The sequence below is a fragment of the Garra rufa genome, chromosome 9 (genome assembly GCF_049309525.1).
Source record: "Garra rufa chromosome 9, GarRuf1.0, whole genome shotgun sequence".
In the NCBI taxonomy this organism is placed as follows: domain Eukaryota; kingdom Metazoa; phylum Chordata; class Actinopteri; order Cypriniformes; family Cyprinidae; genus Garra; species Garra rufa.
This window is the reverse complement of record NC_133369.1, coordinates 9,367,751-9,384,733: the sequence shown is the minus strand read 5'-3', so window position 1 is coordinate 9,384,733 and position 16,983 is coordinate 9,367,751. Positions and strand designations below refer to the sequence as shown.

General features: G+C 30.6%; 1 protein-coding gene across 1 annotated transcript in view; it reads right to left on the bottom strand.

Annotated features, from left to right (window-relative positions):
• Positions 1 to 542: 542 nt before the first annotated feature.
• The window catches only part of LOC141342549 (ras/Rap GTPase-activating protein SynGAP-like), an 81,248-nt gene continuing 64,807 nt past the window's right edge, over positions 543 to 16,983 (bottom strand). The window contains exon 4 of the mRNA XM_073847019.1: positions 543 to 661. Coding sequence (XP_073703120.1) covers positions 543 to 661 — 119 coding nt within the window. The remainder of the gene's footprint in view (positions 662 to 16,983) is intronic.

Below are 16,983 nucleotides of genomic sequence, written 5' to 3'. Positions count from 1 at the left end.
AGTCAAATCTGAGCACAGTTGAAGACACAAGTAGGATTACTAAGGTCTTTTTCAAAGGAGATAAATCTGAAAAGCTACAGACGTAAGCAAAAGTCTCCATTTGCTCTGAGTAAGAGTAGCAATTAAGATATTAAAAATGATCTTCAATTTCTTTCATATGCACACGCAGTAACTGCTGCTCAAGTTGGTTAGCATCAGCGGCTCCTTCAGCTGTGAAAGCTGCTGTAGAAACCCAGAGCCCACACACACTCCTCATATGGAACCTACATTCATACATCAAACATTATGTGTTCTTTCTTCCTCCACCCTGTCATGGCTGCAACACTAATGTAATCTCTTTCTCTGTGAAAAGGTGCACTGCTGGATTACGTAACAAGCCCCTTTTTTCCCTGGCTAATCTGACATGACTGCATTTGCTACTTGTTTTGAATCCTCTGCAAAATGCCAAAGGGACAAGCATGCAACTAAACACCTCAGCCAGTTTTACTGCTTGCTCTCAAAGGCCACTTTTTTGTCAGTCCAGCTCTCATGCATCTTCTGTCTCAAATCGAGCTCCCTACTGATCCCATCGCTCCGAGGAAGAAGGAATCAGATGCTTGCATGACCAGAATGAATTCCTGTGCGGATGTCTGGCCAAAGAAAGACCAGATCTTGACCTTTGCTATAAGCCACACGGAGAGGACATTATTACTCCTGACATTTGCACACATTTCTTTGTGGTTTTTATGTCTGCGACTGTGACCGTCATTTGAAATCAGTTCAAGACGGATGAAATGATAATGAAGATGATGACAGGCATTACAATGGCTGCTAGAATCGAACTGCTTGACATAATCAACAACCGTTTTGAAGCAGGTATACTAAACAGAGATAAAATTCATTGATAACTCTAAAAAGTCGACTTCAGCTCAGCATGAATTTCAGTTATGGCCAATAACCAGACCAATGGTTGATATTTATGTAATATTAAACTCGCAAACATGCTGACATTAAGACCAGCAGCATGATTGCCAGAGTAATGTTGCTTTTAAATAATTAATCATGAATCATTGAATCATTGCGCATCCCAGAGCAACACACATAGTAGTGGCATTACTGACCGAAACAGTGATTTTGAATGAATCAGATGAGTGAATAATTAAATAAATCGCTCTTAAAAAATTATATGTGTTGTTTCCTGAGTAAATTTGTGCTTTTGAACAAATCAGATGAGCAAATGATTAAATGAATCACTGAAATGTCAATGTTACTCTATTCCGTTTTTGAATAAATCAGATGAGTCAATGAGTCAATGATGAATCACTCAAATGAATATTCCTAAATCTGATTTTGAATGAATCAGATGAGTGAATAATTAAATAAATCACTCATAAAAACAGTTACATGTGTTGTTTCCTAAATAAAATTGTGCTTTTGAACAAATCAGATGAATGAATGATTTAACGAATCACTTATAAATGAATATTCCCCAGTTAATCTGTTTTGGAATCAATCAGATGAGTCAATAATTTAATGAATTACTCATAAATGAGCATTCCTCAGTCTAATTTTGAATGAATTGGATGAGTGAATGATTTAATGAATCACTCACAAAGACAGTTACATGTTTTGTTTCTAAATAAAACTGTTTTTGAAAACATCAGAAGAGTAAATGATTTAATGAATTACACATAAATGAATATTCCTCAATCTGATTTTGAATGAATCAGACAAGTAAGTGATTCAATGACTCACTCATAAAGACATGTTTCTCCCTTACAAGTGAATTTTCCTTGATTATGTTTTTGAATGAATCAGATAAGTGAATGATTTAATGAATCACTCATAAGTGAATGTTTCTCAACTTGTTTTTCGAATGAATGAGATGCATGAATGATATAATAAATCACTCATAAACGAATGTTCCACAGTGAATCTGTTTTGGAATAAATTAGATGAGTGAATGATTTAATGACACACTCACAAAAACATGTTTTGTTAAAAAACTGTATTTTTTTTTAAAATAAGATGCAAATTATTTAATGAATCACTTATAAGTGAATATTCCTCGATTCTGTTTTTGAATGAATCAGATAAGTGAATGATTTAATGAATCACTCATAAATGAGTATTCTTCAGTCTGATTTTGGATAAATCGGATGAGTGAATAATTTAATGAATCATTCATAAGTGAATGTTCCTCAATTCTGTTTTCGAATGAGTGAGATAATGAATCACTCAGAAATTAATGTTCCTCAGTAAATCTGTTTTTGAATGAATCAGATAAGTTAATGACTTAATGAATCACTCACAAACGAATGTTCCACAGTGAATCTGTTTTTGAATAAATCAGATGAGTGAATGATTTAATAAATCACATACCAGTTAATGGTCCTTGATTCTGTGTTTGGATGAATCAAATGAATGAATGATTCAATGAATCACTCACAAAGACAGTTACACTTTTGTTTTCTAAATAAAACAGTGTTTTTGAACTAATCTGATGAGCAAATTATTTAATAAATCACTCACCAGTGAATGGTCCTTGATTCTGTGTTTGGATGAATCAAATGAACTAAGACTGTTACTTGTTTTGGTCCTGAATAAATCAGTGTGTTTATATGTTAACGAATCAGATGAGTGAATGATTTAACAAATCAATTATAAATGAATTGTTCCTGAATTAATCAGTGTTTTTGAACAAATCAGATGAACAAATGATTTAATGACTCACTCATAAATTATTATTTTCCTCAATTCAGCTGTTTTTGAATGAATCAGATGAGGTAAATAATAATTTAAAGAACCACTCACAAAGACCACTTACAAAGTTCCTGAATGTTTCTGTGTTTTGAAATGAATCGAACGAATGAATGATTCAATGATTCATTCAATAACTCATAATACAATCACTTGTTGCCACCTACTGGCATAACTAAGTAACCTGCAAAAAGTGTCCCTAAAAAAATAAGTTGCACTTTTTCTGAAGTTAAAAATAAAACACTGAAAACTTAAACTTTATTTTTGAACAAATCAAATGATATAATAAATCACTCATAAACGAATGTTCCACAGTGAATCTGTTTTGGAATAAATTAGATGAGTGAATGATTTAATGACACACTCACAAAAACATGTTTTGTTAAAAAACTGTATTTTTTTTTTAAAATAAGATGCAAATTATTTAATGAATCACTTATAAGTGAATATTCCTCGATTCTGTTTTTGAATGAATCAGATAAGTGAATGATTTAATGAATCACTCATAAATGAGTATTCTTCAGTCTGATTTTGGATAAATCGGATGAGTGAATAATTTAATGAATCATTCATAAGTGAATGTTCCTCAATTCTGTTTTCGAATGAGTGAGATAATGAATCACTCAGAAATTAATGTTCCTCAGTAAATCTGTTTTTGAATGAATCAGATAAGTTAATGACTTAATGAATCACTCACAAACGAATGTTCCACAGTGAATCTGTTTTTGAATAAATCAGATGAGTGAATGATTTAATAAATCACTCACCAGTTAATGGTCCTTGATTCTGTGTTTGGATGAATCAAATGAATGAATGATTCAATGAATCACTCACAAAGACAGTTACACTTTTGTTTTCTAAATAAAACAGTGTTTTTGAACTAATCTGATGAGCAAATTATTTAATAAATCACTCACCAGTGAATGGTCCTTGATTCTGTGTTTGGATGAATCAAATGAACTAAGACTGTTACTTGTTTTGGTCCTGAATAAATCAGTGTGTTTATATGTTAACGAATCAGATGAGTGAATGATTTAACAAATCAATTATAAATGAATTGTTCCTGAATTAATCAGTGTTTTTGAACAAATCAGATGAACAAATGATTTAATGACTCACTCATAAATTATTATTTTCCTCAATTCAGCTGTTTTTGAATGAATCAGATGAGGTAAATAATAATTTAAAGAACCACTCACAAAGACCACTTACAAAGTTCCTGAATGTTTCTGTGTTTTGAAATGAATCGAACGAATGAATGATTCAATGATTCATTCAATAACTCATAATACAATCACTTGTTGCCACCTACTGGCATAACTAAGTAACCTGCAAAAAGTGTCCCTAAAAAAATAAGTTGCACTTTTTCTGAAGTTAAAAATAAAACACTGAAAACTTAAACTTTATTTTTGAACAAATCAAATGATTTAATGAATCACTCATAAGTGAACAGTCCTGAATTCTGTGTTTGCATGAATCAAATGAGTGAATGATTCAATAAATTACTCACAAAGACCACTTACAAAGTTCCTGAATGTTTAAGTGTTTTTAAATGAATCGGACGAACGAATGATTCAATGATTCATTCAATAACTCATAATACAATCACTTGTTGCCACCTACTGGCATAATTATGTAACCTGCAAAAAGTGTCCCTGAAAATAATGTGCACTTTTTCTGAAGTTAAAAATAAATCAGATGAGCAAATGATTTAATGAATCACTCATAAGTGAACAGTCTCTGATTCTGTGTTTGCATGAATCAAATGAGTGAATGATTCAATAAATCACTCACAAAGACCACTTACAAAGTTCCTGAACATTTCAGTGTTTTTAAATGAATCAGACGAATGAATGATTCAATGATTCATTCAATAACTCATAATACAATCACTTGTTGCCACCTACTGGCATAACTATGTAACCTGCAAAAAGTGTCCCTGAAAATAATGTACACTTTTTCTGAAGTTAAAAATGAAAAATACTGAAAACTAAAACTTTGTTTTTGAATAAATCAGATGAGCAAATGATTTAATGAATCACTCATAAGTGAACAGTCTTTGATTCTGTGTTTGCATGAATCAAATGAGTGAATGATTCAATAAATCACTCACAAAGACCACTTATGAAGTTCCAGAATGTTTCAGTGTTTTAAAATGAATCGAACCAATGAATGATTCAATAATTCATTAAATAACTCATAATACAATCACTTGTTGCTACCTACTGGCATAACTATGTAACCTGCAAAAAGTGTCCCTGAAAATAATGTACACTTTTTCTGAAGTTAAAAATGAAAAATACTGAAAACTAAAACTTTGTTTTTGAATAAATCAGATGAGCAAATGATTTAATGAATCACTCATAAGTGAACAGTCTTTGATTCTGTGTTTGCATGAATCAAATGAGTGAATGATTCAATAAATCACTCACAAAGACTACTTATGAAGTTCCAGAATGTTTCAGTGTTTTAAAATGAATCGAACCAATGAATGATTCAATAATTCATTAAATAACTCATAATACAATCACTTGTTGCCACCTACTGACATAACTATGTAACCTGCAAAAAGAGTCCCTGAAAATAATGTGCACTTTTTCTGAAGTTAAAAATAAAACACTGAAAACTTAAACTTTGTTTTTGAACAAATCAGATGAGCAAATGATTTAAACGTATCTGTCTGTACTTATACCTTAATTTTTTTTCTCTAGTTTTTTTTTTGTTGTATATAATTTTATCCTTCAGATAAAGTCTAGGAATCTAGGCTTTACAACATTACAATGTACAGTATGAAAAATAAATCAATATGTAATTTTAAATTGGCTGAATTACAGTTATCAGTGTTTTTAAACAATTAGGCCCGGTTTCACAGACAGGGCTTAGACTAAGCCAGGATTAGCAGATAGTTCAATTAGGATATTTAAGTAATTTTTATAAACATGCTTAGAAAAAAACATCACTGGTGTGCATCTTAAGACAAAACAAAGACACCGATATATTTTAAGATCAGTCAGTGCAAGTTTTTTTCAGTTCAAACAGCTCAGACTTACATTTTAGTCTAGGACTAGGCTTAAGCCTTGTCTGTGAAACCGGGCCTTAGTGTTTTTAAATGCTGACTAGAAGAGAGCATTAGATGATGGCAAAATAGGTCAATCTCCAATACAATAACCAACAATATATAGTGCACCAAAGAAAAAAAACTGTAACATGCACACATGAAAGTAAACAGGCTGAACTTTGATTTCATGTTGACATTTGTGAATAAAGGTGACAGGCAGAGAACAGGTTTTATGTGACAGGCGAGATAAGGCAGGATAAACAGACCAGCAGAAAACTGGCATCAGTCTGAGCAAGAGGAATGATGCGAAATGAGGACACACTTGAAGCGTGCACAGTGCCACCTGGCTAGGCCCTGCGCCAAGACTGTTGTGTAAACTGGCAGTGCCATGCATATGCACGTGTGAACACACAAATGCACGCATGCACATCGAGGAACATTATCTTGCAGTTGCCTTCCACTTGCGCACTTAATGATCGCACAACGCACATGACTGTCACACGCATCCACACGCATTAATCTGTTTTGGCATGTCGCTCGGCACCCGCAGTGATCGAGTGTGAGAGCGATTCTCGTGCACAGTGATTGTGAAGAAAGGAGATATAAGCGGCAAGCTGTACCCTGACAGCCCCTCCATTCCCCACCCTCTCGGAAAGGATCTGCACCAGCGGGGCCGCAGTGCTGCGAGCACATCATCATTTAGAGCAGTAATGGCTCTAGTCTCCATGATGGAGGAAGGCAGCTGGGGAGACTGCAGGCTGCGGCCCAATTCGCCTACTTATGCTATGCACTAAAAGTAAAGTATGTACTTTTTTTGTAATGGGACACTGCATCATTTTGAGAGTATGGCAAGAGCATTAAAGTGCTAGGATGTAGTACTACCAAAAAGCAACATAGCCCCCTTTGGCACATTTCTACATGTGTCATGTCACCATAAAATGGTACTTTGGAGGATTCAAAACCAAAGTATTGTACTTTTTGGTGGAAGGAAAGTGCATTTGATCCCTTTTGGACCACAAAGGGGTTTGAGAAGCCTGATTATGAATAACTAAAAATGTTTGTCATGTGTGCTGTTGTAGCCGATCATGTAAATACACTAAGGTCTTCTTTTTTTAATCTATCGATATTTGTTTATTTATTTGTTTATTTATTTATTTATTTATTGTTATTTTTTTGTGTGTGTGTATAGACATTGTATTATATAATTAAAATTTTTGTAATTATTTGTGTCAATGTTTCTCCTTTAAATAAACATCTATGAATCTAGGCTTCCAACATTATTACATACACTAAGGTTTTTCAAAAATACATTTAATTAAAAAAAAGTAATTATTAATTAACCAAAAATTAAATTATATTAATTTATTATTATTAACCCTATAAAGACTACTGTATTATTAAGGTTACACTACACATTTAATTTGCTGTGAAATCTTTACACATTTTTTACGACATAATTACTGTCGTAATTTTTTTTTTTTTTAATTCTGTGGTGGAAACATCATTTTTAATATATATGTTTTATATTTAAATGTAATTTATTTATTTTTATTTTATTTATTTTAGTTCAACTGAAAATGGGAAATGTTGCTGTAACTAGCTAAAATACACATTTTTATAGATATATATATATATATATATATATATATAGTTTTCTTTAAATATATATATGTTTTTATTTTATTTATTTATTTATTATATTTATTTTAGGCAAACTGAAACTGGATTGATTTTTATTATTATTTTTAAATATTTATATTTAGTTTTTAAAAATATATTTTTATTTTAATATATATTTATTTTATAATTTTTTTGTAGTTTATATATAAATGTTTAAATATTTGTAATTAACCATTTTTATTTATTTTTGATTATTATTTAAGATTTATTTATTTATTTATTATTATTATTTTATTATTATTAATTTTTTTTTACTTTTTTTTAGCTATATTTATTTTAGTTAACCCTGAAAATGGGAAATGTTTGGCAAGTAACTATAGTTGAAATACATTTTTATAAATTTTTATTTATTTTTCATTCCGTGGTGGAAACAGGCTTCCATAGGTATTCTATAATTGTATTTTTAATCATTTTTATTAATTTTTTTATATTTATATGCAGTTTTTAAAAATATATATATTTTTATTTTATTTATTTATTTTAGTTAAACTGAAAATGGAAAATGTTACAGCAACTAGCCGAAATACGTTTTTATATATTTTATTTATTTATTTATTCCATGGTGGAAATTCTATAATTGTATTTTTAATGTTTTATATTATTATTTTTTTTATATTTATATGTAGTTTTTAAAAAATATATTTTTATTTATTTATTTGATATATATTTTTTTTATTATATTTATTTTAGTTAAACTAAAAATGGGAAATGTTGCTGTAACTAGATGAAATATATTTTTATAGATTTTTTTATTTTCATTTTTTTATTTCTGTGGTTGAAACAGGCTTACATAGATATTCTATAATTGTATTTTTAATCATTTTTATTATTATTTGTATTATATTTATATGTTATTTTAGTTAACTATATGGTTTTGACAGTATTCAAAATTTGCATACTGTATACTGCGACAGTCTGATAGCATGCTTAGTATGCTAAGATTTATTATCACTTAAACTGACAAAGAAATGTTCAGAAGGAACAATAAAGAAACTGTCTTACGAACAAAATAAGCCTCCCATTGACAATTTTGATTGCAAATTTAGCAAGTTACAGTTAAAACCACACTGCATCAAATAAGTCATGACATCAAGTTCACAGAGCACCGAGTGGATATTTTAAGAGCTGCCCTAAAGCTATTTTAGCATTACAACCTTTAATTGAACACTGGCAACTTTCAAATAAAACAGACCACTTGAAGAATCTCATTCTTCAGTATGAAGGTCATAAAGCAGCAAAGCTACAGCGGCAGCCAATATGAGCCATCAGATAAGTCATCAAGACGATTCAGCACTTCTTGCTCGTGACAAATAGTGAACCTAAGAGACCAGCACGTCCTCTAAAAGTACAGCATCAGCCTTTAGACACAAACACATTCATTGTGGATTTCGTGTATACAGTAACATATTTACAAATTCAGCAAACAAATTTAGACTTGAACGTGCAACTTGACTATGAAATATAAATATTTTTTGGAAGATGCATTCAAAGTCTAAAGGATGATGTATGATGCATCTGTGTGTGATCACTTTATCATAATCTTACGATGCATCTACAGCGTCTCATATCCAACAAAATCATTGTGATCAATCACATAAATCAATACCAGTCAGCGTTATTATTTTTGTGGTAACTCTCTAGATACCAGTGCATTGGCCTCCGGACACGCTGGCACCATATGCCTGTTGCATATTTCATATGACAGAACATATGAGGCAACAGCACTGAAGCAGAACCACAAAAGCAACAGCAGTGAAAATGAATTGCGTGGCCTCGCGTGACCTCTGCCTTTGGGGGAGCCGCAGATGTCAGTTTTGTATAATCAATATATGCTGCATCTGTAATCATTCAAAAGTTGAGGCACAGTTTACACTAGAAGATGTGTCTGGAAAAGGAGCAAGACTCATGGAAAGATTTCTATTTAAAATAAAATACAATGCAAAGAAGGTCTGAAATGTCCGACGGGGAGCGTGCAAACTAAAAGGGAGCGTGGCGTCCTCTCTGTGGCAGAGAACTGAAGGTCGGCTCGTGCACAGAGGCATTAAATCCTGAGACACAGAGCCATTGCTCATTATCTTAATAAAAAAAGTCAAAATTTAAGAACTGACTCCTTTTTGATTCATGAGATGGAATTTGAATTGCATCTACCTATTGCTCCATATATCTATCCGTCCGTCCGTCCGTCCCTCTATCTATCTGTCTGTCCATCCAACCGTCTGTCCGTCCATTTATCTTGTGTGATCTTTATTTATTATTTAAAATAAGCATTCAAAAATAAATTGAATACAAATGGCTCGGACAAAAGATGGCTTTAAAACTTTAGGCTTTTATTAAAGCCAAAATGCATTCATTAACAGTTTCCACTTCACCATTGCCATTGAAAAGAACACAATACTATCTATCTATCTATCTATCTATCTATCTATCTATCTATCTATCTATCTATCTATCTATCTATCTATCTATCTATCTATCTATCTATCTATCTATCTATCTATCTATCTATCTATCTATCTATCTATCTATCTATCTAACATTTTATCTATCATCTGTCTATGTCTGTCCATTCAACCACCCAACAATTTATCTATCAATTTATCCATCCATCCATCCATCCATCTATCTATCTGCCCATCTATCTGCCCATCCATCCATACATCCATCTATCATTTTATCTAACATTTTATCTATTTATCCATCCATCCATCTGTCTGCCCATCCATCCATCTATACATCCATCTATCTATCCATCTATCTATCTATCTATCTATCTATCTATCTATCTATCTATCTATCTATCTATCTATCTATCTATCTATCTATCTATCTATCTATCTATCTATCTGTCTGTCTGTCTGTCTGTCTGTCTGTCTGTCTGTCTGTCCATCCATCCAACACTTTATCTATCATCTGTCTATCTCTCTGTCCATTCAACCACCCAACAATTTATCTATCAATTTATCCATCCATCCATCCATCCATCTATCTATCTGCCCATCCATCCATACATCCATCTATCATTTTATCTAAGATTTTATCTATTTATCCATCCATCCATCTGTCTGCCCATCCATCCATCTATACATCCATCTATCTATCTATCTATCTATCTATCTATCTATCTATCTATCTATCTATCTATCTATCTATCTATCTATCTATCTATCTATCTATCTATCTATCTATCTATCTATCTATCTATCTATCTATCTATCTATCTGTCTGTCTGTCTGTCTGTCTGTCTGTCCATCCATCCAACACTTTATCTATCATCTGTCTATCTCTCTGTCCATTCAACCACCCAACAATTTATCTATCAATCCATCCATCCATCCATCCATCCATCCATCCATCTATCCGTCTGTCTGTCTGTCTGTCTGTCTGTCTATCTAATGTTCTATCTATCTCTCTATCTATCTGTCCATCCATCCATCCAACATTTAATCTATCATCTGTCTATCTGTCTGTCTGTCTGTCTGTCTGTCTGTCTGTCTGTCCATCTAATGTTCTATCTATCTCTCTATCTATCTGTCCATCCATCCAACATTTTATCTATCATCTGTCTATCTGTCTGTCCATTCAACCACCCAACAATTTATCTATCAATCTATCTATCAATCTATCAATCTATCTATCTATCTATCTATCTATCTATCTATCTATCTATCTATCTATCTATCTATCTATCTATCTATCTATCTATCTATCTATCTATCTATCTATCTATCTATCCAACATTTAATCTATCCATCCATCTGTCTGTCCATCTAAAGTTCTATATATTTCTCTATCTGTCCGTCCATCCAACAGTTGATCTATCTGTCCATCCAATTATAGAAATTACACAAATAAAGGTGGCATTTCAAACATCTGTCTGTCTAAAAAAATGCATCAGGTGTGAACTTGATCCATTAGACAGTATATGTCTATGGTAGACAGTAATTGCATGTTTTTTCTCTGATACTGTTCTAAAATACAAGTATATGAATGTTATCAAAGTAGTTTTGCTTTTATTTTTGACTTCACTACATTCCAGAAAAATATGCCATTCCTTGTTAAATCAAAGTGAAGACATTAATAATGCTGAATGAAAAAATACGCCAATCAGTGTCAGTAGTAAAAGTTTCAGTCACTCATTTCTCTCATAAAAGTTTAATATTTCATCCTGAAACACAACTGCAACTATGAATATGGACTTTTTTATGGTCAAAAATGACTTTTATTCTGCACTGTTGTTCACATATTCTCTCCTCAGGAAGTTTACTTTCTGTCTGCGGCTGTAACAGACGCAGCTTGGGTCATGAATATTAATGTCGCTTTGAGATGTTTGACATAACTGATTTGCTGAATGCGGATGGTGGTAGGTGAGAACGCTAGCCGTGTGGGATTACAGTTTACCAGTTGTGTGTTTGTTCAGCCCACTGTCAAAGCAACCAGCTGCCAGAAGCTTCTGATCGAGATTTTATAAAGCAAGCTACAATTTTTTTTCCCTTCACACTGTGACAAAGCAAAATAAACCTCTTTAAAATATGATTGTCTCACGAAGAGTGTGTATAATCACAGTTAGTGGTTGTTTTGCCCCTTAATGTGAGAAAATCAAACTGCCCCAGAAAATACTTTTCAAATATTTGCTAAATATGTTCTAATGCTAAACTGCTTAGAAATTATTTTTTTCGATTAGAAAATATAATTCAATTAAATGTCAAAATATAATACAAAATGTACTTGGCAGGATTATTATAATTATACTTGAAAATACAGAAAACATTAACTAGCATTCAATAGTTTTTCAATTACATTAAAATAATATTGTTTCAAGGAAAAAGGAAAAGTTTTTAATATGAAAATACACTACGGGTAAATGTAAAATTATTTTTAAATATGTAATTTGGATCAAACTAATCAATTTAAATAGAATAATAATTTATATTATTATATTATGAGTAATAATTAAATTATTATTATTATTATTATTATTATTATTATTATGTTCATGGATATATTTTAATTTAATTACTCAAAAAATACTAAATTTGTAATTAATATATTAGATTTTTTTAAATGAATATATAAAATTTTAATTACACATATTTTATTAATTAATTAAATTAAAGTTTAATTAGTTTAATTCATTAAAAAAAAAAACCCAAAAAACATTTTTTAATATATATTTTAAATTTTAATAAATGTATTTAATCCAAAATACATTTAAAAAATATATTTTTTTAATGCAAATATTTTTATTTTAAACTCATTTTACTTTAACATTTTCCATTTTCATTTAGTTAAACTTGGTACTAAAATAACTAAACCTGAAATAAAAATGAATAAAAACTTCTAAAAATGACAAAATTGCTAAAACTTTATCTAATATTTAAATGAAGGAAGAAAATATTAAAATAAAAGTCAAAATATTAATAAAAACTGCAATAGTTTTTCAATTACACTAAAATAATACTACTTCAAGGAGCAAGAAAATGTTTTCAATATAAAAATACATTATGGGTAAATGTAAGAATGTTTTTAAAAAATGGTTAAAATAAATATATTTAAATTGAATAATAATTAAAATGATTAAATATTTACAAACATATATTTTAATTTAATTAATGAAAAATACAAACATTTGTATATTTGTATTAATATATTTAAAACATTTTTTAAATTAAAATTATTTTATTAGATAAATAAATTAAAATATATCTACCTAAATATTTAATAATTTTAATTATTAAACATTTACATAGACATTAGACAACTTAATTTTAATTTTCTGAAATTGTATTTACTTTTTAAATATATTTTCAATTTAAATAAGTTTATTTTAGCCAAAATAAATAATAAAGAAAATAAGTAAAATATTTTAATTTTAGCACTATATTTTTGGTTATTTGCTGTATATTTAATTTGTTTTACAAATACTTCTAAAAAATAGATATTTTTTCCATATATGGGGCAAACAACAGTCTTAATAATTCCGTATGTTTTAAAAGATTAATATTTTTGTACTTTTACACAGATAGGAATAAAAAAAAGTTCTTATTAAAGTAATATGTGACCCTGGACCACAAAACCAATTACATTAGTAGCACAGGTATGTTTGTAGCAATAGCCAAAAATACATGGGTCAAAATGACTGATTTTTCTTTCATGCCAAAAATCATTAGGATATTAAGTAAAGATCATGTTCCATGAAGATATTTTGTAAATTTCCTACTGTAAATATATCTAAACTTAATTTTTGATTAGTAATATGCATTGCTAAGAACTTCATTTGGACACCTCTGAAGGCAATTTTCTCAAAATTAGATTCCATCTAAGTGTTATTGACCACACTTAAATAATCTTAGTTCGATCAACTGAAATTTTTTAGGTGTTACCAATTGAAGTAATTTTAAGTTGATCCAACTGTTCACTTTTTACAGTGTGTGGTGGCGTTCATGAGTGCTCATCTCATAAATACAATCATTCCGTGGAGACATGATAGAACATGAGGAGGTGGACCCTCTGCCACAGGAGATATGGGCGAGCGCAGCATTTATTAAGCATTACAACTCAACGAGGGCATAAAAATTCCTCAAGGCACTGCGAAGACCCCGCATGATGTTCATTCCATCAGAGGAAAAGCTGCCCATGTTCTGAATCAATAATTCATATTGTTACGTGTGCGAGGAACAGGGGAAGAAAGGGTGAACAAAAGCGAACAGGCCTCACTAAACTGTAGTCTCGCCTTTGGCATCCTGCAGGTACAAAGAAATCTTTCCATTAAATGAAATATTGGAAAATGAAATGAAGACTCGCTAGAAACAGGAAGAGAGACAGAAAGCCAATCAGCAGGTGAATCTGTACAAATGTAAGCGTAGATGTTTCTGGCCAGATATTGCACTGCTTTGTAACAAAATCCAGAACTCAGAGCGCATTTAAACGCACATCAGCAGTAAGATTATGGCTGTGAGTTCAGCGTAAAGAAACTGATTAGAAAACAAGCGCTGATTGTACTTGCTATAATGTTGCCCTGCAGAAAATTACCCAAGCAATGACTTTTTAATATTATACCTTCATATCTAGAGCGTAATGAAGACAAAAATGCCATTTAATTAAAGAAATAGTTCAAAAATATTGAGAAAATCGCCTTTAAAGTTGTCCAAATTAATTTCTTAGCAATGCAAATTACTAATCAAAAATTAAGTTTTTATATATTTACGGTAGAAAATTTACAGAATATATTCACGGAACATGATCTTTACTTAATATACTAATGGTTTTTGCCATAAAAGAAAAAATGAATAATTTTGACTCAAACAATGTATTTTTGGCTATTGCTGCAAATATACCTACTTAATACTGATTTTGTGCTCCAGGATCACATATATACACTTTAGGTATTAAAATGTACCTTTAATGTAGCAATATGGATCATTTAGGCACTGATCGGAAAACAAGCAATGATTGTACTTGTTATAATGTTGCCCTGCAGAAAATGGCCCAAGCAAAGATTTTAAAGGAATAGTTCAATAAAAAAATAATGCAAATACACTTAGTACCATTCAAAGGTTTTGGTCAGTAAGATTTTTTTTTTTTTTTTTTTTTTAAACCAGTCTTTATTGCTCACCAAAGCTGCATTTATTCGATAAAAAAATACAATAAAAACTGTAATATTATGAAACTATCTTTATGGAACATGATATTTAGTTAATATCCTAATGGTTTTTGCCATAAAAGAAAAATTGATCATTTTGACTCATACAATGCATTTTTGGCTATTGCTGCAAATATACCTGCACTACTTAAGACTGGTTTTGTGCTTCAGGGTGACATATATACACTTTAAAATGTACTAAATTTATTAAAATGTACCTTTAATGTACCAATATGGATCATTTAGGCAAAAAGCATAAAGAAACTGATTAGAAAACAAGCACTGATTCTACTTGTTATAATGTTGCAGAAAATGGAAGTAAAAAAAAAAAAAAGTAAAGACTTTTTATTATTATACCTTCATATCTAGAGTGTAATGAAGACAAAAATGCCATTTAATTAAAGGAATAGTTAAATAAAAAATAATGCAAATACACTTAGTACCATTTAAAGGTTTTGGTCAGTAAGATTTTTTTTATTTTATTTACAGTTTTTTACAGACGCTAGGACACATTTCTCAATACTTAGGTCACTTTTGCAAAACTCTTCACACAATTCTCCTAACCGACTTTCAGCTTGGCAAAGCAGTTCATTTCACATTCAAAATGCACTACAACTACCAAAACACTTTATTCAGGTCTCAAATAAACTCATTCTTCCAGAACACTAGCAAAGGTTGACAGCCGACAAACACACTTTGTCACCCACTAAACAATGAGCTAAAAAACACTAACAACAGTGAGTTTTCTTGTGTAAAACAAGGACACATCTCTGTTTATAATTGCAATATATATTGTTTATAACTGCAATATATGTTACTGGAATGAATCAGACATGATGCAGAATTCCTCAATATTTTATGTTGTTTATTTATTTTTATTTTTTTGCACTAAGTAATTCCAAAATACAAGAATTTGTATACACACCATCCACTGATACAGATACAATAGTAATGCTAATCTACTCGCATTTTTAGATTTGAAAATGTTTCAATAAAATATTGCTGTTGAATTTTGCTGTCTTATTCAGTTTTGCATTATGTTATTGTTTTGAACATAAGTTTAACAGTTTTGAAAACAGTATGTAAGCACGTGCAAAATGTCCTGTACGTACAAAGATTTTTGGCAGTTGTTGTGTCTGAGTGAGAAAAGAATTCATGAAATTTGAGAGATGTAGTCATTGAATGCATTTTGTGCCAAAACAATGATAATTGATCCTCAGTTTAGCCCACATAGACTTCTGTTGTGCTCACTGTGTCAAGAGTTTTGCAGAAGTGACCTAAGTATTGAGAAATGTGTCCTAGCGTCTGTAAAAAACTGTAATAGCAGTCTCTTCTGCTCACCAAAGCTGCATTTATTTGATAAAAAATACTGTAAAAACAGTAATATTATGAAATATTTTTTACAATTTAAAACAGCTGTTCTCTATTTGAATATATTTTAAAATGTAATCTATTCCTGGGATGCAAAGTTAAATTTTCAGCATCATGATCCTTCAGAAATCAGTCTAATATGCTGATTTGCTGCTCAAGAAACAATGTGCATTTAGCTTGTTGAATCTGAATGCAATCACATTAGGTTTTAAGGCTTTGGTGGAGCAGAATATACTCAACTTAAATATTTCAGTCTTTAAGCTATCGTATGACTTTCATAAGACTCTCAATACAGTGTATGTGGGTCAATGACGTGGCATGTCAATTCTGGTGTCCAAAGCATATTCATAATATTAAAAATGTATACATTTTTAAATGCATTTCATTAAATGACTCAACTTTCCCCTCTTTAATTACTCTTGTGAGAATTCATTATAAATAATTAATCTTTAAGGAACTATTGAGCTCAAAAGTCCCAAAACGTCATTCCGGGTAA